General features: G+C 27.7%; 1 protein-coding gene and 1 long non-coding RNA gene across 2 annotated transcripts; one reads left to right on the plus strand and one right to left on the minus strand.

Moving 5' to 3' along the window:
- Positions 1-91: 91 nt before the first annotated feature.
- Prosbeta5 (Proteasome beta5 subunit) lies at positions 92-10,467 on the plus strand. The gene is made up of 7 exons (XM_016073673.4): positions 92-425; positions 3,215-3,365; positions 4,262-4,373; positions 5,965-6,064; positions 6,146-6,175; positions 8,916-9,120; positions 10,301-10,467. The coding sequence occupies exons 1-7, from the start codon at positions 279-281 to the stop codon at positions 10,390-10,392; spliced, it is 837 nt and encodes a 278-aa protein (XP_015929159.1). The 5' UTR covers positions 92-278; the 3' UTR covers positions 10,393-10,467.
- Positions 10,468-15,999: 5,532 nt separating this feature from the next.
- LOC147816570 (uncharacterized) lies at positions 16,000-19,324 on the minus strand. Its single transcript, XR_015435501.1, has 2 exons — positions 18,819-19,324; positions 16,000-16,516 (listed from the first exon to the last, which is right to left on the minus strand). It is a non-coding gene; the product is annotated as an uncharacterized LOC147816570 (long non-coding RNA).
- Positions 19,325-20,288: the final 964 nt, after the last annotated feature.

Consider the following 20,288-nt stretch of genomic DNA (forward strand, 5'->3'; position numbering starts at 1 on the left):
ATCAAAATCATTCATTAACTTTATTAAAGGAAATTTTATAATGCAGGATTATAAAATTTTGGCAACAGAAGAGCTATCATAATCTTAAACTGAATAAACTTAAAGCACTGATTACATGCGAAAATGTCGCTTATTCTTCAAGATTTCAATACTTTTCGATTGTGAACTTTCTAAACGTATTCGGCCTTGTGAATGGAATACATAATATCCATTTGAAGCAATTTCTCGCCGAACAACTAAAAATTGTTTGTCATTCATCTTGTCTTATTTCTCTAATAATGGCTCTCGAATCACTTTGTGGAGTGTCATCCAATTTTGGTTTTGGACAACGGAAACAAAATGAAGAAGACATTGAAAACTTTGTTACAAAATATTGCGGAAATTTAACTTGTCCTACACAGCTTGCATTACCCCCTTTCAGAGACGTAAGTTCAAAAAGTATTTTTTTACAGCAACATTGAAATCGAATTATCTTTTCTGCAATTATTTCTTTAAACTATGCGTGACTGCCGTATTATATTTATTTTATCTTCAATATACATTACAAAATAGATAAATATATTTTTTCCTGGACAAATAATTTGATCGTGATAATCACTTAAAAATGTATTACTTTAATATAATAATTACATCATACGCTGTTTGAATTCGTATCTTACAAGCTTTTGGAAGAGTAAATTTGCAAAAAATCGAAAGTAATATATAATGAGCAACAACTGGCGTCATCTCTAACATATTTTGCTTGCACCAGTTGCTATGCTTCCTTCTTACTACCCCATACTTATGCTTAGGATAAATTAACAATTTAACTGCTAGTCTAATGTGATTATGGGTGTTAATTTTCATAATTGTCCCATTGCCTGGTGTTTTTCCTTTTCTTTTTTTTTCTTTCCTTCACTGCTCAATTGTTTAAGTGCAGAATCTAATTCCAAAATCACAATATAGATTCCTTTAATTTCTGACAAGAAAAAGATTTAAAAATGTCATTGATTAAAGCAAACTCTGGGGAGGGGATATTTCCGTATTGTGATCTGACGTGCCAATTACAATCGTCAGGGTGCCAAATAGATTTTAAACTTGCAAATTTTTAAAAAGAAACATGTACATGTTTGCCCGTGTTGGCTACAAGTCATACCTTTTGAGTTGCTCCTATTCTGTCATGTTTTCTATATTTTAGCTTCCCGCGAACTGCTGCCTGGAAGTTGCTAAGACCTGACAATTATTCTGCCACTGATCACGATACGGAAATCTCTTCTCTGTCATTATTTATGTGTCCTGATCTGTTGCACCAGCAACAATCGACAAGGTGCAAGATTTATAAATTTTACTTACAAATTTTAAAAAAAAACATGCAGATGTTTGCCTGGGAGTTACCAAGTCTTGGCCATTATTCTGCTACTGCAGATCATAATACGGAAATCTCCCCCAAATTCTTAGCTAGCTTGAGAGAAGAACTTTGCTCCACTGACCACAGTTTCATAATCTGGAGCTGATACAGAATTTGAACTTCAGAATAATTTTTATTTTTTGTTGATTAAAAAGTATATTTCTCCTTTGGAACATAATTAAGCTTATCGTAGTGCCATTGACTAGATAGGTAGTACTCGCAGTAATGAAAAGAAAAGCTTTTTTGCTGAGGTTATCCTTCAAATTCGTCTGGTTTTCTGAGAACTTACTATTTAGTAAGCCTGGTTGTCGTCAAAATCTGATAATCATTTTATTGCGAGATCTGATTGATTCAGAATTGTTTTTTCAGATTTAATCATCTATGGTAAGAAATGACTTTCACTTGTAGACTATGATATGTTTTCTGTTTAGCCCAAACTTTTGTTCTATTGTTTATGAAAACATACTTGAAAGACCACAAATGAAATGGCATATTTTTGTTTCCAATACCTATATCGCCTTATTCAATTTTCAAAGCAAAGCATTATTTTTTCTATAACTTATTTTTCACACAATCTGAAAGAAAGCATGTCATATAATTTGTATAATTGGAAGCATGTACCATGGCCAAAAAGAACATCTTAAGTTTATACACCATTTTTCATGTACTAAGACTTAACCCAGGGCTCCCACTGATCAAATCAAATTGGGAATACCTAGAAATGTCAGAGGAAATAGTTAGGAAAAAGTACAATCTTTTTTTCTTTTCTTTTTTTACAAAAACCAAAACATTCCTACATCATACTTGGAAAATAACCAGTCTTAAAATTGTCAGTTACAGTAATCAATTATTAAAATTAAAATTAATTATAATTTATTGTAAAAATTTGACATTTTAGTGGGACTTTTCCATGTTGCCACCCTTGTTCAATTATAATTTTTTGCTTACAAAATTTAATATTTAACTTTACAATTATAAGAATTGAAGTTTTCTGATGCAAAATGGTGTTGATTAACTTGAAGAAATCAGGAAATTTTTTTATGAATTGAATGAGAACCCTGTAACCTTAATGGTGCAAAATTTAAAAATATTTAACTTGCTTAGAAAATATTTTAGGTTATAAAATCTAAACTCAAAGATGTAATTTCTCTGAATAAACGTACCTTTTTTGTCTTGGGATTTGAATTCTTGAGCCTCAACTGCACTCAAGAAAATGTGGAAATTTGTGCGCACAGTTATTGAACTTTTTTATCTTAAAATAATTCTGTGTAAAAATTTATTTTCTGTTATTTTTCATTTTTTATTATTAAATTTAGTAATGAACTGAATTAAATTGTGAGGAGTCAGTTTTTTTATATCAATTTAATCTATGTAGTATGTGGTTTAAAATAACAAAATCCAATGTATTTGAAGGGAATTGGTCTAATGGTTCTTGAAAAATAAAAATTTTAATATATGGCCTCTATGACATAATGAAATATGGAAAAAGTGAGATTAACTTTAAGGAGCTTAAAGTTTCCACCCCTCTCTGACCTTAACTGTTTTATCTGACCTAAACCCGATGTTTTGAGTACCGAGAATCCTAATCTTTCGAGAAAAAAGGTTTGTTTTTGTTTCGATTTCATAATTTCATTTGTTTTTCATTGTCTACACTTATTTATTAGCATGTTTAAGATTAGGCCTTCAAAACATTAATATTGTATCCTAGTGCAAGAAAATTTGAGAATTATTGAATTCAATGTTATTAAGGTGTTGTTGTTTTTTTTGCCATGTACTTTAGTTTTGTGCTGATTTTGTGTTTAATTGTTTTGGTTTGTCAATTTTTAGCCAGGCACAGCTCAGCAAGTTTTTGAAAAAGATGAACATGGAAATCGTGTAGGAATAGACTTTCACAAAGGAACAACTACATGTGGCTTTAAGTTTAAAGGAGGTGTTATAATTGCTGTTGATGCAAGAGCAACTACTGGACCATACATTTGTATGAAATAATATCTTATATTACTCAAACCTTTTTTTGAATTTTAATAGTGTTATGTTGTACAGAAATAAAAATTTTTAATATTTAAGGTTTGTCTTAAGCTATATCTTAAATTCAAAATTTACAATAGCTTGATTCTCTAAATTTTAAAATGGCATTCAGAATAAAGAATATTTTAGAAATTCGAAGTATAAATAAACCACTAAATATAATTATGTAACTCAATGACTTGTGTTGTTAAATCGTTGACAAACTACTCTTAAGTAAGAGTTAGGTATAAGTATAACCCTTCTAATAATTTTGTCTTGAATAGTCTTTTTATTCAAGTCCTTAAATATTTGTCACTGATCTAATTAAAATTCTTCGTCATCTATTAACCATGTGTTGTGTTAATACCAGGAATGTTTTTTTTTTTATATTATTATTCTGTAATTCTTGTCTTAAATAAGCTTTTGATTTTTATTTCTCTTTTAATAGTTTCCTTTTTTTTTCTTTTTTTAAGCTCAGATTTTAGATTTATCATAAATTCAAAATTTCAATGGCTTGTTTCTTCAAATTCGAAAAGAAGAAGAAAAACATTAGAATAAGGAATTTTTTTTTTTAAATTAGAAGTAGAATTTAATGACTAAATATAATAATTATGTAATTTGATGACTTGGGTGAAGGTTGTGTAGTTATGTTTGCAAACCAATCTTGAATGAGAGTTCGGTATAGATTTAAATTTTCTAATAACCCCGTTGCTAATAACCTTTTGATTTAATTACTTAAATGTTTGTCACTAATCCAATTAAAATACATTGTCTCAACCATGTGCTGTGTTAATACTCGAATGAATTTTTATATTATTGTTTTATTCTTGTCTTAAATAAGCTTCAATTTTTTTTTCTTTTTTATAGCTTCAACTGCTGTTAAGAAAGTAATTGAAATCAATGATTACCTATTGGGTACAATGGCTGGTGGTGCTGCCGATTGTGTTTATTGGGAACGTATTCTAGCTGAAAGATGCAGGTACTGAGTGTTTCAGATTTTTATTATTAATAAAAAAATAAATATCAGAAATCAAACTAATTTCAGATTTTTATTGTGTAATATTATATAAGAATGGGTAAGTTAATATTAGTATGTCATAATGACAGACTTTTTGCAGTTGTTGAATATTTTTAAAAATTGCGATCTTACTTAGTTCTATAAGCCTTTTCTTAGTTTTTAACAGTTATTTATATCTGTTAAATTAAGTTGTAAAGATGTTGCTGTATTTTGGACTTACATTTTTTTAAATTTTAAGTATTTTTCTTGTTAGTTCTATTAAAATTATTATTAATACCTATTTTAACTTCCATTCTCTTAAAATCAAAGCCTAATGGTAAATTTAGTCTAACCAATATACCCAAGACCATTTTTACAAAAAAGTATGAAATTACCACTGTTATTAAAGTCCACAACATATTCTTATAGGTTGAGGAAATATTGTTTGTTAACTGAAGAGAAATAAACTCAAATTTATTCAAAATTTTAAGAATTTGAATTCTGATTCTGTCGTAAAGCAGTCAAATTATAAATTTTTATAAAATCCTGAATTCACACTAGAAATATATAAGAGCACTTTTGAACAACACCTAACACCACAAAAATTTATCAAAATGTGTAATATGATGTAATAACTGAATTTGATCCTCAACATTTTGTAAATTACCCTCTAATGTTATTTTATGTGTATCTTTTAAAAAGTAATTCTTACTTATTATCGAAAAAAGAGAAAATGTTGTATTTATAAAAAATAATTAAAGGCATGCTAAAACACTGTGCACACATTTTTTTCCAAGAAAAGTAAACTAAAAAGTAATTAATTAACAACTTGAAAGCTTTTTTCTATAATCCAAACTGAAAATTATGAGAAAATGAAAATTCAAAGATGAATTTTTTTTAAGATATTTATTTCAATAACAATTTTTAAATCACATAAAAAATTCATTAATATACCCCTCTAACCCACCCCTCCCAAAAAAGAGAAATTTATGAAAATTTAATCAGTTGAAATTAATCCAGACTAAATAAATATATGTAATAGAAATCAGAATTAAGCCTATAAACACAGATAATTCCACCTGTGAGTTATTAAAGTGATTTTTTTTTTCCAAAATGGAATATGAATAAAAAGGCAGTGTTCTAAAGGGATAGCGACAAATTTTTACAAAATGTGCAAAGAGGGTGCCCCAGAGGACAACCAGGGCCCTTTTAAAGACAGTGGAAGATCAATGATATTAGATATGTAATGCTGCATTTTTTCGAATGTTTGGTAATATATACTTATTGAAGAGATAGTGTTCTGAAAATTCAACAAACAACACAGATTTTGAAATTAAACTTTTTTTTTTTAAATCCATTGTCAAACTATATATGAAGTATTCTAAGCAGAATAAAAAAAATAATAATTGAAATATTCATTTTAAGCATATTATATATTTTTTTTAAATAGTTGAGGAAATTAAGTATGATGGTTGAACTTAATGATTCTTAACTATCTTCTATAAATATTTTATGATGTGTCTCTGGTTATTTCATCATCCTATTTTTTCCATAAAACTAAATTCTCTTACAGGATTTATGAATTAAGAAATCGTGAACGTATATCAGTTGCAGCTGCATCGAAACTTTTAGCTAACATAATGTTTAACTACAAAGGAATGGGACTCTCATTGGTATAAATTTTAGAAAAATTTGCTTTTTTCAATGCTCAATTTTTTTATAGATATTTCTCTAATATGTCCTCTATTTTTCAGGGTGTGATGATTTGTGGATGGGACAAAAGAGTAAGAATTTTACTTTCCTACTTGTTAATTTAAACAGTTTTTATGAATTTAGTGGTGGGCATAGTAGCATTCTTCATTATTTTACTGTTCATAAATATTAAGTATAAAAATATGATTAAATTTAAAAAAAAAAAAAACTGTTTATATTACTATGTACTTCAACCTAATATAGACATATTGTCTTTGTATCCATGTTACATTTGATCATATTATGTTGACATTACATTGCTTATTCAAAATTGCTCTAGGTTTTTTCATTTTATTTTAGAATGTTTCGTAAATTGTAGAAAGTTAAAAGAGAAAACAATTCCTATCATAATTTACTCAGTTCGTTGCTTGTTTGAGTATTAAAATTTTATTATTTTATGCTTCCTATTTTTAAATTCTTGAAAGATTATCTTATAACTATCTAATATGGGTGCAGTATCTATTAATTTTCTACATTATTAATTCTAAAGTTTAAAAAACATATAAATATTTTAGAATCAAATCCATAATGTGTCAGTAAAAAAGGACGTGTATTGAGCTGTGAAAAATATAGAGTAATAAGGATATTGTGTGTTGCTTATAAAATATTCTCAAATATTTTATTCATTAACTTTTTTATGTTGAAACTTATTGGTGAATCAGTGCCATTTCTAAAAAAAATAGAAAATTGATTACATCATCGCAATTAGGCAAATTTTAAAAATATGTTGTGAATATGAAATTGAGACTCCACATTTGTTTGAAAATTTCAGAGCAGATTATGATATCATTGATTGAGCCGAGGTACTAAATGTTCTATCAGAAATTAATGTTCCAAAGTTAAACTTGTGAAGCCCAATCTTATCGTAAAAGTTCTTGCATGACTTCCCTTGTTGCAAAAAGTTATTTGCTCTGGAAATATTAATACAAAGATTAGAATTTTTTTATGAATTAATATATATCCTGACATATGCTGATGATGTAGACATAATTTCAAGTTCTGGAGTTATATTGGGAGAATCCTTTTTGGGTAAGTTTAAGATCTTCATTGAAATCCCATTCAATGGAAAGGACAAAGTTTGTATACAAGATAATGATAAAACCTGTCTTAACTTAGACTTTTAAAGACATGGGCCTTAACCATATAATAGGAATAAGCTTTTATCGTATCTAGCTGATAAGATCTTTGAACTATCTTTGGCATTGTCTTGCATAACACTTTGCTAAATACATGGTATAGAACAGTGGTTACCAACTGGCAGCCTGCAAAGCCTTTTTTTTGTGTCCTGCAAACTGAAATATGTTAGTTACCATTTTTTGGTTATGGGTTTAAAGCACTTTTCTTTCATTAAAAAAAAAACCTAATTTCTTCGTTTCTGTGATATTTAACATAACCAACGGTGCAAAGAAAATTATATCTCAGGTAAAAATCTACTTATTTTAATTTGTAATTCAATACTTTTGTTTTGTACAACTTGATAAAAGTCTGACAGTAATATTTAATGTTACTTCAAACATGAGAGTCCTATATAAAATTTTGATGAAGTTGTGGCCCACCATTTAACAGGTTTTTTTAATTGCAGCCCCCGGCCTCGTGTAATTTGGAAACCCCTGCTATAGAACATTCGAATTTCATTTTTGACTGTGAAAGAATATTTATTTATTTATTTCCGTTGGGTTATTTTTTTAAACTATTCTTTTTAACCAAATACTTAAGCATTTCAGTTAAAAGTATTAATAATTTATGTTTTAAAAGAAATGATTATGTAAAGAAGTTTATGGCTAAAAGATTTATTTAAACTAAAATAAATATCTTGTAATTCAATAATATAAATACACCTTCTAATTGTTATTATGAGAGAGTTTATGAGTTTTCAGAGATGAATTTCATCAACATTAGTGAAATGTAGTTAATTGGTGTATAATGTAAAGTAACTGCAAATATGTAATTGGTAATATTTAAAATATACTGAAATAACATTTTGTTAAGCCTCTGTTTGTTGTCTTATTAATTTTAAGTATAATTGCATTGAATGTGATATTTTAGTTATATCCTTGCACATCTAGATACAAGTGAAATTTGGTACTGATTTATTATATTTTACTATGAAATAGTTATACATGTTTCATTTCCAAAAAAAATTTCATATATATAATACTATTATTACACTCGAAGAACTAATAGTTTTCAGTTAAAATAAAGATGTGAAGTTTATTGCTAAGGATTATGGCATAAATCTTTTTTTGGGGGTCACTTGTTAAATGAATTAATTGCAATTTCAAATGAATATGCGAAAAAAAGTTGTTGTTTTTTGCCTTCGCTTAAGTTACGACATTTTATTTATCTTTTAATTGGTGACCTATTATTATTTTCTCTTTAGGTTAGAGAAGCTTGTCAGCCCAGATTTTCATAAACTTTTATTTTTTTTCTAGAATGTAATGAAAAACAAGATTGTTGTGATAAACTAAACATTGATCATTTTGCATTGTAGAGTTATTTATTTTTATAAAAAATTTAACTAACTATTATGAAAATACTGTTTTTCATTTCATTATTTTCTAGTAAGTTTTTTTTTCTGTCATTTTGACTACATGAAATGGTATGAGTTTATTTTTACTCTATTATATTAAAAAAGGAATTCTAAAAATAAAAAAAATTGTAACTTAGGCTTTAGAAAAATTAGATTGCTTATAATAAAAGTTTTATGTTTAATTTTGCATAAAAATAATGATATTTTAAATTTCTAAAAAAAAATTTTTTTTTTTTTATTAGGGACCTGGCTTATATTATGTGGATAGTGATGGAAATCGTTTTCCTGGTAATGTTTTTGCTGTTGGTTCAGGAGGTACTTATGCTTACAGTGTTTTAGATAGTGGATACAGTTGGGATTTGGAGGATAAAGAGGCTCAAGAATTAGGTCGTAGAGCAATTTATCATGCTACTCATAGAGATGCATACAGTGGTAATTTGATTAGAGGTAAGTGCATCTTTAAGAATTATTTTATTGTATTTAACAAAGTATGTTAATACTGTCAAAGTTAATGCTATGTATCATAAAATATAGTGTGTGTTTAAAAAAAATAATACTTTGTTTGTAAAAGTCACTTTGCTTTTATGTCCAAGTGTTAATCATTTTCATTAAGCCATATTTTATTTTCAATATTTATTTAGTTATGTAGCAACCATAGTGCCATCTGAAGAGTCAGTAGATGCTCAGACTTTGAACTGAATGGACCTTTTTTTCTCTCCTTGTCATTCTTATTTAAATTGTACAAAACACGACTTTGCTGTAGAAACACTGTAATCCAATCGTGTATTGTTGTGCAGGAAAAGGGTTTTCCAAGGAACATGTTGTTAAGCGGAAAATGGTTTTCCACCTGAAAATATTATTAGCAGACGCGCAAACTAAATTTGAATAGAAGACGCTGTGTGGCGATGTGGCCCTAGCTAGATCTCGGGGGTTTAAATAAAGAACAGCTTAGTGCCAAACATTTTTATTAATTTGAAAATAGCACACGGACAAATATAGATTTGAATAATTATGAGAAGAAGAAAAATAGGTCCATTCAGTTCAAAGTCTGAGCATCTACTGCCTGTTCAGATGGCGATGTGGTTGCTACAGAAGCCTAAGTCAAAATAGCAGAGTTTTTCTATCCAAGTGTTACTTATTTTGATAAAACCATATTCTATTTTCACTATCTGTGTTGATAAATAGATATCCAAAATAAGTTATAAAATAATATATATGTAACTCAAATAAATTATTACATTTTTTTTTCACACCAATAAATTGTTTGGTATGCATTTCAAAATATTGAACTTACTTCTTCTTTTCAGTAAAAACCTGCTTTTTTAAGTGATATAAATGCAGGAAAGAACTTCATTTTCAAACTTAGGTATTTTACAAAATATAATAAATTAAAAATATGTTTCTTTGTCCATAAGTCAAATAGAGCTAATTAACATTATTAGATAAAACTATATATTTCTATTTCTTAAACTTTAGTAACTTAATTTGTTTTGAAAGATTGTTCTATATTTTTGTATTTAAAAAAACCTTTTTTTTTCTCCCCTAGCTGCTTGTACTGTTTTAGTTAAGCTTGTTTTTTTTTTTTTTTTAAATGTTAATCTTAAATTTTCCTAACTTTTACTTCTAGTTTATCATGTTACTGAGACTGGTTGGAAGGCAATAAGCGTGGAAGATGCTGCTGATTTGCATTATAAATATCAAGAAGAGAAGATGATGTAGTTTTATATTACAATATTTTTGGCGTTTTGTATTTAAATATTAACATGTATCAAAAATAAATTTGTCCACATAATACTGCATTGCTAATTTATTGCCCAATAATCTTGAGCGTAAAACTAACTTTTCTATCTTCTGTAAAATCTATACATTTTGATAAATTACTTCATGCTACCTATTGTTAGAAGTTATATATATAAATATCTGATACTAAATAATGTAAATAAAATGCATATAGAATTAAATTTGTTTATAAGGAGACTATAAGTTCTCTGGTCAAACCGAAGTAAGCCAAAATTATAAAAAATTAAAGCTTTAGTGCATGGAAATTATTTAAAAACAGCTTGCATTTTGTAAATCGTATTTACACTAATTAAAATAATGATATGGACTTTTTTTTATTTATCTTTGGCAATTGTCCCTACGTATAACAAACCTGCCATGAAATACATTATCATTAACACATATTTATTCCTAGTTTTTTCCTTCCTATAATTCAGACTTCGCAATCTTGAAATATTTAGTTAGGAACATGCACCCAGATACAAGAGATACAGATAATAAATAAAACTTCTATTCTATGGTTTGCATATCAGCAACTTTAGTTATTACAACTGAGTGATTCATGGCAAAACATGGGGATTTTCATAGCAAAAGTGAGGAACAAAAAGGAAAAACTAAGTTTTTAAAACAAAAAGGAAGAAAAATCTTCAGGAACAGTTGATTTTTTTTTTCTTTTTTCCCTTAAAGAATTTTAAGAAAATTTCTTAATAAATTTTAGTCTTGTTCGTAATGACAGGGTTTATTAGGCTCAATAATAATGAATCAATTATTAAAAATTTCTTTGCAAAAACCAAGATCTTGTTGCATAACAAACTAATTCGACTAATTTTTATCTGACGTAAGACCTATCAGCTAGATAAAAACTTGTGTTATAGGATGAGATTGCTGAATCATAAGTGCAAAAAATAATGCAAACATTACCTCATAACAACTACCAAGACATGCCCCCACATAAAGATACTTGTGCTAAACTAATTAAAGATATTTATGCTAAAACTAAATTTGAGAAGGAGAAATAAATTATGCACATCAACTAAAGAAAACTACTTCTATCTGTACTTAAAGGCTGTGTTTATCAAAGTAAAATGCTGGCCCAAATTCTTAAATGAATTGAAATGACTGAATATTATGCAAGTAAGGACTGGATTTGGCTTGTTCCCCCTAGTTTTTTTTTTTGTTTTTAGAAAGTTTCTTGATTGAGGGTGAGTTCCTTAAAAAAAAAATAATAATTTTTACTTAGTTTATTGTTTGCTTGAATATTTAAATAAATATTTCAGTTATAATAAAAAAAATTAAGTTTGAGTATCGCTATACTTGATCGATACAATTTTTCAGTCTTACAAAAATATTAAAAACAAAATGTTGTTCTTTTATCACCTAGAATGTGACCATGCATCAAGGATAGAGCATCTTAGAGAGACAAGAAGGGATGAGTACAAGGCAAGAGGAATGATTTCATTAATATATTAGTTCTTTTATTATAAATTCTCTCTTTTGTTTAAAATGGTACCCTATAAGGAGAGGGAATCATTTTAAAAGAAAATAATAGGATATGGACAAGAAAGTTACCGCATATGGAAAAGATCCCATTTTTTTAAAGAGAAAGTTGCAGTTTTTACAAAAACCAGGAAAATTCTTATATCATACCTAAAAAATAGCCAATCTTAATTGTTATTGATTTGTTCAAATTTAATCATTCAAACATTTATTACAATAATTTTATAAAATTCCACTTTTTAGTGAAACTTTTCTATTTTATGTTTTTGCTCACAGAATCTAAGATTTGACATTACAAATAAAAAAAAATCAAAGTTTTCTGATGGAATAGATAAAATATGATTTTAATTTCCATTGAAATTCACCTAATATACCTTTAAGAGTCAGGGAATTTTTTTTTTTTTTTTTGAAATTCAGTGGGAACCCTGAGCCAAATATTTGGTTACTATTTATAACTTGTTTTGTTGAAATGTAACCTTTTTTTTCTTTTTTTTTTTTTTTTAGGTTTTAGATTGTTACACTGTTATTTTTATTTCTTAAGGATAAACAGATTGAAAAACTGAGTCAAATCCAATTAAAATGAAAAAAAAAATTTTATAGTCTATTAAAATAAAATTTAAGCTTAGACTTAAAATAGAAGCTTAGACTTAATCATTTTGTTCGGTTAACATTGCAACTTAAAATACTGTTGTTTTTTTAAATTTCTATTCAACTTTTGGTTACTTTAAAATTAGTTAATGTTTTTCGCCTGATTATTTACTAATATTTTGAGAAGTTAATTCCTAATAACAGTTTTGGCTGGAAATAATTATAAAAGTAAATATAACATATTTGCTGTTTAGTAAAAATTTCAAAATGGTTAAGTTACATACCGTTTTTAATGTGTTTTTCTTAAAATGCTTTTTTTTTATAAAACGTTACGTAATAAGGTTGTATTACAGGATTATTTTATAATAAAAGAATACCGCTTTTAGATTTAAACTTTTAATTTGCTATAAAAATAAAATATCAAATCATAACAATAGTAGAGAATAATATCTGTTAATAAAGGATGACAAAGAAATATTACAAGTAAATGACGAAAAAATAAGGAACCTTACCAATTTTCTAGCCATAGAAATGTGCTGACAACTTTGAAAAATCGTTTTAGACTATTTTTTTTCATGTTAGACTTAGAAGTTGGGCAGCTCCAAAGGTCTATTGTACCCAAACCCTAAATCATGATTAACAAGAAAGCTTTATAGCTGAAATGAAGTTCAACAAACACATGACAAGGAACGTCTGGCAGTTCCCATTCCTTAATTCAATGTTGCCCTAAATGCTCAAATCTTCGAGCAGAATAGACCGGACAATCACAAAGTATACGTCGTCAAATCTCCTCTTCAAGATGACAACCTCGACAAATAGGATTAGATTCAATGCCCATTATGAATAGGTGTCTCCTGAGGGTGCAGTAACCAGTGAGAAGACAACTATCTTCCTCAAACTGCTCCTGTTTAGCTTAAGGAGCTCTAACACTAGGACAGTCACGATCCAGCTCTTTAGCTTGTCTCTGACCATCCGAGTTGCGCCACCAGATACCTTCCAATCAGTAATGTATTACATAAAGTAGAAATAGAATTACATAAAGCAAGGCCAATGACTTCCCTTCTGTTGCTCGTAACAAAGGTAGGTTCATAACCTTTATTAAGAACATATAAGTTATAGAATAAGATATGCTTCATTAATACATCCCCCAGCGGGTTACAATCACTTCTACCGCACGCTGTGTGGTGAGCATTTGCGTCGCAGCCGAAGATGAGTATGTAGCTAGGCCAGTATGTACATAGGCCAATTATTACTTTGGCAACATCAGCCAGTGGGTCTTTCTCCTCATTAGGAAGATAGGCAAAAACAATGACAAAGTCAGAATCTGTTTCTTTGTCATAGAATTTAAGCTTATCAGCAACAAAAACTCGATGGAGGAAGTTGACAAGGTTAAGAGCATTTAACTGTTAAGGGCCCCAAGTAGCACCGAATATTAGCTAACATCAGAAAATAGGTAAAATCTAACGTTATCTTACATAACCTCTAATATTAGAAAGATACAAAAGGTCGCTGTTTGCTCAGCCTTATATAATATTAGATTCTATGCAAACTAATATTATCTAGCGTTCGCCATATTATTATTTTGCATTAGTTTTGATGCTATATAATATTAGATTTTGTATTTTCTGATATTATTTTGCTTTGCTTTTTATTTTTTTGGAGTAAGCAAGAGGAAGATATGGATGGTAGTAGAATAATTCGGCGATATAATTTTACTTAATTTTCTGTATTGTTGCCAAGCACTAAAACATAGAACAATAGTTTTATGTCATTCCATGCATTATTTACTTATCAATACAGAAATACTAAATAAAGTTATATTAGCAAATTCTGCTACCTTCCATTTTTCTCCTCTTTACTCCAAAGTATATCTTATGTTCAGCTGATTTTTTTTAATATTTCAAACTTAATTAGGAAATATTTTGTTGCAACTTTTATTGATATTTTTTTTTTCATTTCTTCATACAATGGGTATTAAAGCAAATTTTATATCATTAATAATTTTCAAGTCCCAATTTAAAATGTATTCTTAATTTTTTTTTTTAAAAAAAGAGCCTATTTTATCAAAAGCTCAATTGAATTTGTTAGTTTGTAATATATATATATTTTAAAATTCGTAATTTAAGCCATTTGTAATTTTACAATTATCAATCATTATTTATATTCTGAAAATGTAAATTAAGAAAACCACACTACATAATTGTTAAGTTAAATTTACATTTAAATTGAGTTGAAAATTTACCTGAATTTTTTTTTCTACTAGTATATAACTAAGTTATTCATTTCCAAAAATATTAAAATAAAATTATATCTCAAATTTTTAAATTGTTATTTTTTGTAATAAAAAAAGAAACGGAAATACACAATAAAGAAAATTGAAAATTATTCAAATTACTTACTTGCATAAATTATTTCACTTCTATCATTGAAATTAAACAGAGAAATACTTATGTAACTTTATCCTTTTACAATCTGAAATTTTACTTACGAAACACTAGAATCAAAACCTAAAGGCACCTGTAGAAATATTATCAGGGAGTGGAAACAAAAAGAGCTTTTATGAATTTTAATTAAAAAAATTTGCAATTATTTTTTGTAATGTAAAAATAATTTTACATTGGGACATCAGAAATTTTTAACGATTCAATAATTAGTTAAAGGTACTATGTACTTTTATTTACTTGAAGTTTAGATAACATTTATGTCAAGACCAAAAAAAAAATTAGTAAATATTGTATTTTATCAGAATTAAATTTTCACAAACATTTAATTGCATACAAGAATGAGACGAAAAAACATAACATACTTTTTTACTATAAGTTGCTTTTGTATTGATCCAAATTTGACTGCCATCAGTTACTTTTTCAAAACCCTGCTATCACAAAATTTTTCTTTAAAATCAACTAATTCATTGTTTGTATTTCACTGATAAGAGTTTATGCTTCATGAACATAGTAAAAACAAACATAACATTATAGGCAAATGTCTTGAATGAGACTTTAAGAAAAGAAAAAAAAAGAAGATGCAATTCTACACGTTTTCACAAAGAATATACAAGACCTTAAAGATGAAAGTTTGAGCAATATTCTTTTAGGAATTTTAATCATGATATAAATGTTATTCAGTCAAAAGAACTTTTCACGATTATAATTATTTTACAATAATATGATTTTAAACATGATAAAAATAAAAAAGCATAAATTCTTGTCTCAAATTTCAAATAAATAAGTATGTGAAAATTTCCGAAATTAAAATAATAAACTCAATGTTGATAATGAAAATCCTCAAGAGTTTCAGTTATACTTTAAAATCAGCATTAAAAAAAAATTGCTTCCGATATCATAAAGAAAGATTTAAAAAAAAAAAAAAAAAAAAAAAAAAAAAAAAAAAACCAACAACAAATTTTAAATATTCAACTGTTACAGTAATTAAGAAAAAAGAAATCCATAATAAATATAACTATTTCACAGCATAATACTTTTATTTAAAAACAAAACACACTGTAATATAAATTTCATCCAATTATAAATGTAATACATTACCTTTATTGTTCAAAATTAACGTCAACTACTTTGTGGTAAAACAAAAGTTAAAAATACTTAATTGTTATTAATAAAATCATTTTCTTTTCATAACTTCTGTTTGATACAGTTTGAGTTCTAATTATTAGTCTATATTTGCTTAAAAATATATTTCCAAGTGGTCGTTAAATGCTTTTATGAAAAATTCAGCAACAGTTTTTGTATGCACCACAAAAAAACAGGGATGAACTTCACAAGTTTCCCTCTTTCTCCAAACTTCAACATGACAGCATCTTTCTTCAACATGATGACTTAAATGGTAGATTTAAAGTGGTCCTTGCTGAATAATCACTGTTAAAATCATTCGCAATAAGGATCGAACTTAATATTCCATCAGAGTGTGCCATTTCCATTTGTAGTGTCTTGATAGTAGATTTCCTTGAAGATGAAAAGCTATACTGAAATTTAATAAGAAAATACATCAGATTTTGCAATAGAAAAAAAAATTTATAACTATTAAACATTGAATATTTATTTGATACTTTAATTATTTAATTTGAAAATGTTTTTCAGAAATTGTAATATCCTTTACAATGAAATTAAATGGTTTAATTGCGGTATCGATACCAGCGTAAAAAAAATTTCTTTAGTGTCACACAAAAAATAACAGTGTGAGAAGGAGATCAACAAAAAGAATTTAGCTCAAGCACTCCCAAGCAAACTATCATATATTTAAAAAATAAAAAATAATCAAATTGCAAAACCTTTCAACTTCTTTTATTACAACAGAAAATAACTACTCGCTATGTGGCAAATCAACAAAAAGAGTGCCGAAAAATATTAAATAAACAAATGCTTATTTTAAAAATCGTATAAGTACATAAATGTAAAAAGATACTATGAGAATTACAAAATCATCAATTTATGGTTGAAAAACTCATGTAGAATGAGAATTCTTTAACAATTCACATATTTCAAAGTTGTAATATATATATTAATTATATTTTGCCCTCCCCATTAATATGTTTACATAACGTTCTTTAAAAGTCAATATGCATAATATTTATATTTTATTGTTTAGTTAAATTTTTAATCTCAGATCATATCTAATAGAAATTTATTTAAAAACTTTATTAAACAATAATTATTTATTAGACTAATTATTATTGTAATAATTATTTAATAAATATTTATTAAATTAAAAGAAACATTACAGAATAGGACAAACTCGAGAGGTATAACTCCGGGCAAACATATACATATTTTTAAAAAAAAAATTGCAAGTTTAAAATCTATTTGGCGATTGCAGTTGGCGGGACAGATCACGATACTGAAATATCCCCAAGAAATTTAAATAAAAATGTTTAATTATTTTTTTTACAATATTTTAGACATGAAATTTTAATACGGTAACAATATTGTTTGTATTGAATGTTAAACATTCCAGAATGTAATGGTTTAAACTGAGTTAAAAGTAGCTGATCATTAATTTTCTAATTGTTTTAACTTGGCTAATTTGTTTACAGACAACTATTTTTATCTTTTTCATTGTTGCAGAAAAACTTTGTCAGGGTCAAATTACTTAGCAAACATTGTTTTACAAGCATATTTTGAACCAATTACATTACTTATTATTTATATTTAAAAAAGTGGTGAAAAGTGTTAAATAAACAATTGCTTATTTTCTTCTGTTGTATAATTTAAAATCTGATTAATGTAAAAGAACATCAATGTAAAAAGATACTATGAGAATTTAAAATCATCAATTCATGGTTGAAAAAATCACATAGAAGGAGAATTCTCTAACAATTCACATAATTCAAAGTTGTAAATATATAAAATATAGTTCGCCCCTTCCCCCAAATATTTTGACATAGCATTCTTTAAAAGTCAGTATGCATACCCAACATTTGTCAAATATTTTTTTCTTATAGTTTAACTAAATTTTTACAGCATTAGATTATTTCTAACAGGAATTTATTTAAAAAATATAATTTAATCAAAGCTCTACATTCACCATAATCACCATTTTGAATAGACCATATTATTGTTCATTTTTTAATCATTTACAAATTAATATAAATAATGATACATCAAAAATATACAGATTAGCCTATATTCAAATAAAAATCAGTCTATATTTAAAGAAAAATGCTTAATTGATTGTTGTACAATATTTTAAGCATGAAATTTTAATATGCTAGTAATATTGTTTGTATTAAACATTCTACAATAGTATAATGGTTTTAACTGCGCTAAAAGTAGCAGATTATATATATATATATATATATATATATATATATATATATATATATATATATATATATATATATATATATATTTCTTACATAACAAGGCTAATTTATTTACAGACCATTACTTTTGCCTTTTTCATTTTTGCAGAAAAACAGTGCTTATTACTTACAGCTAGACAATACGTTTCAACAAAGAAGTCAACAACTACGAGTGAACAATAATAATCACAATATAAAATATTTACTGACCTTATTGAATACATGATCAATAAATTAATTCTTAAATGTTTTAATTTAGCGGTGAAGTTTATTAAGTAGGTACACTGAATGTTTCTACAACATCTACAATCTCAAACATATTGTGCTTTAAATTACTTTTCTAGCTGATTTTTAACTCAAGGAAAAAACATTACCTACATAACTAAACATAACTACGATACTAATTTATCATGTAACCATCATTGACATTTATAAAGTTTACAAAAAACTACTAAATTATAAATACCTTAAATAGTAGAAACGAAAGCTCATGAGCGGAGACAAGATCGCCATCTTGTCGTCTTGTAAACAAGCAGAAGGAGCAGCAGACAACTCAACAGAAACAGTTGAAAAAGTTTTTCGAGTTTAATCGTTCGCAAACTACCACTAATATTATCTGCCATAAAATAGCATTGGCTGAAAATGATATTTTAAGTAATATTTAATTTATCGTTTTCTGTCATAAATAAATGTTTATTTATTAATAATATGGGATAACCTTTCGCAAAAATGTCGCGCTGGACCAAAAGTAATGAAATAGATGATAATTTTGAAAGTTCGAATGTTAGATCGAATACTTTTTAATTTTATATAATATTAGCTCTAATATTAGAAGATAGGATTCAATAGTATTGCGTTTTCTAGCACGGCAGTATTATACTGCATCTTTCTAATATTAGATCATATCTTTTTGCTACCTGGGGCACCTATCCAATATGCAGGCCCTGGGAGGATCACAACGGGCATCATAAAAAGTATTGAAACCCTTCACGTTGAGGCCCATAATTCTACCCTTTCGAGTCTAAGGCTATTGTATATATCTTAATTTTCCATCGTTCAGCCGTATAGCTCAGAAACTAGAGGCAGCAACGCTATGATGGGGAATAATTTGACCAACCTTGATTCTTATTGTTGCCTCGATTGGTTACAGATTAGGAAAACCAGAATGGCAACCACCTATCCTGGTTAGATTTAGAAGAAAAATCTTCCTTTAACAGCCTTATTGCTTCGTCAATACCAAGCATAGATGCTGGTGAATCAGGTCGTAAAGTTATACATGAACCAGAGTTCAACCCCTGCCCTGATAAATCAAGAGCTCCAATTGAACTTACCTTGGAATCAGGTGAATTTACCCTCCATCGTGCCTCCTCCTGATCCATTTCCTCAGACTAATGTCCTTCAGGTGCGACAGAGAGGACATCCGATGTTATTGGAGCCTCTGCTGCCCTCGTCTTTTTAGAATCGTGGATGATCTTACAGACTCCACGATCTACATCAGTGAAAGCTCCATAGTTGGCTCTCGCTATGTCCTCCACATCATCAGGCTCAACCTTAAAGGTCCATCTAGAGGTGCCAGATCCGACAGCATTCTGCAGAACCCTCCATCTCATTGACTTCAACCCCGGGTTAAGTCTCTAGAGAAGGCTTAAGATGGTGCCTTGATCGGAGAACTTTTCCTTGGTCTTGAAGGTCACCATCACAGTCTTGGGCAACTTATCAGCGCCTCGAACTCTAAGCGTGATGTCACCCAAGGATTTTTCATTAAATCCACTTTACTACCGTGTAATCATTACACTGAAAAATCAGAGCCCCTCTCAGTGGGTTATTACTGGAGTTCTCAGGCGCTCTTTCGCCAAAAGGAATGGCATTAGTCAGCTCTAACATCCTCCTGAGAATGGTATCAGAATCTCCCATAGAAAGCTTGTCAGAAGGAAAG

This window comes from Parasteatoda tepidariorum, chromosome 1, assembly GCF_982258835.1.
Source record: "Parasteatoda tepidariorum strain Cologne lab strain chromosome 1, Ptep-v5.0, whole genome shotgun sequence".
NCBI classification, from domain to species: domain Eukaryota; kingdom Metazoa; phylum Arthropoda; class Arachnida; order Araneae; family Theridiidae; genus Parasteatoda; species Parasteatoda tepidariorum.

What these genes read in the sequence shown, in the direction of transcription:
- Prosbeta5 (XM_016073673.4), top strand. Translation starts at nt 279, where the DNA reads ATGGCTCTCGAATCACTTTGTGGAGTGTCATCCAATTTTGGTTTTGGA. An exon ending in AACTACTGGACCATACATTT is followed by an intron (nt 3,366 to 4,261) that starts GTATGAAATAAT and finishes TCTTTTTTATAG; the next exon opens with CTTCAACTGCTGTTAAGAAA. An exon ending in TTTGTGGATGGGACAAAAGA is followed by an intron (nt 6,176 to 8,915) that starts GTAAGAATTTTA and finishes TTTTTTTATTAG; the next exon opens with GGACCTGGCTTATATTATGT.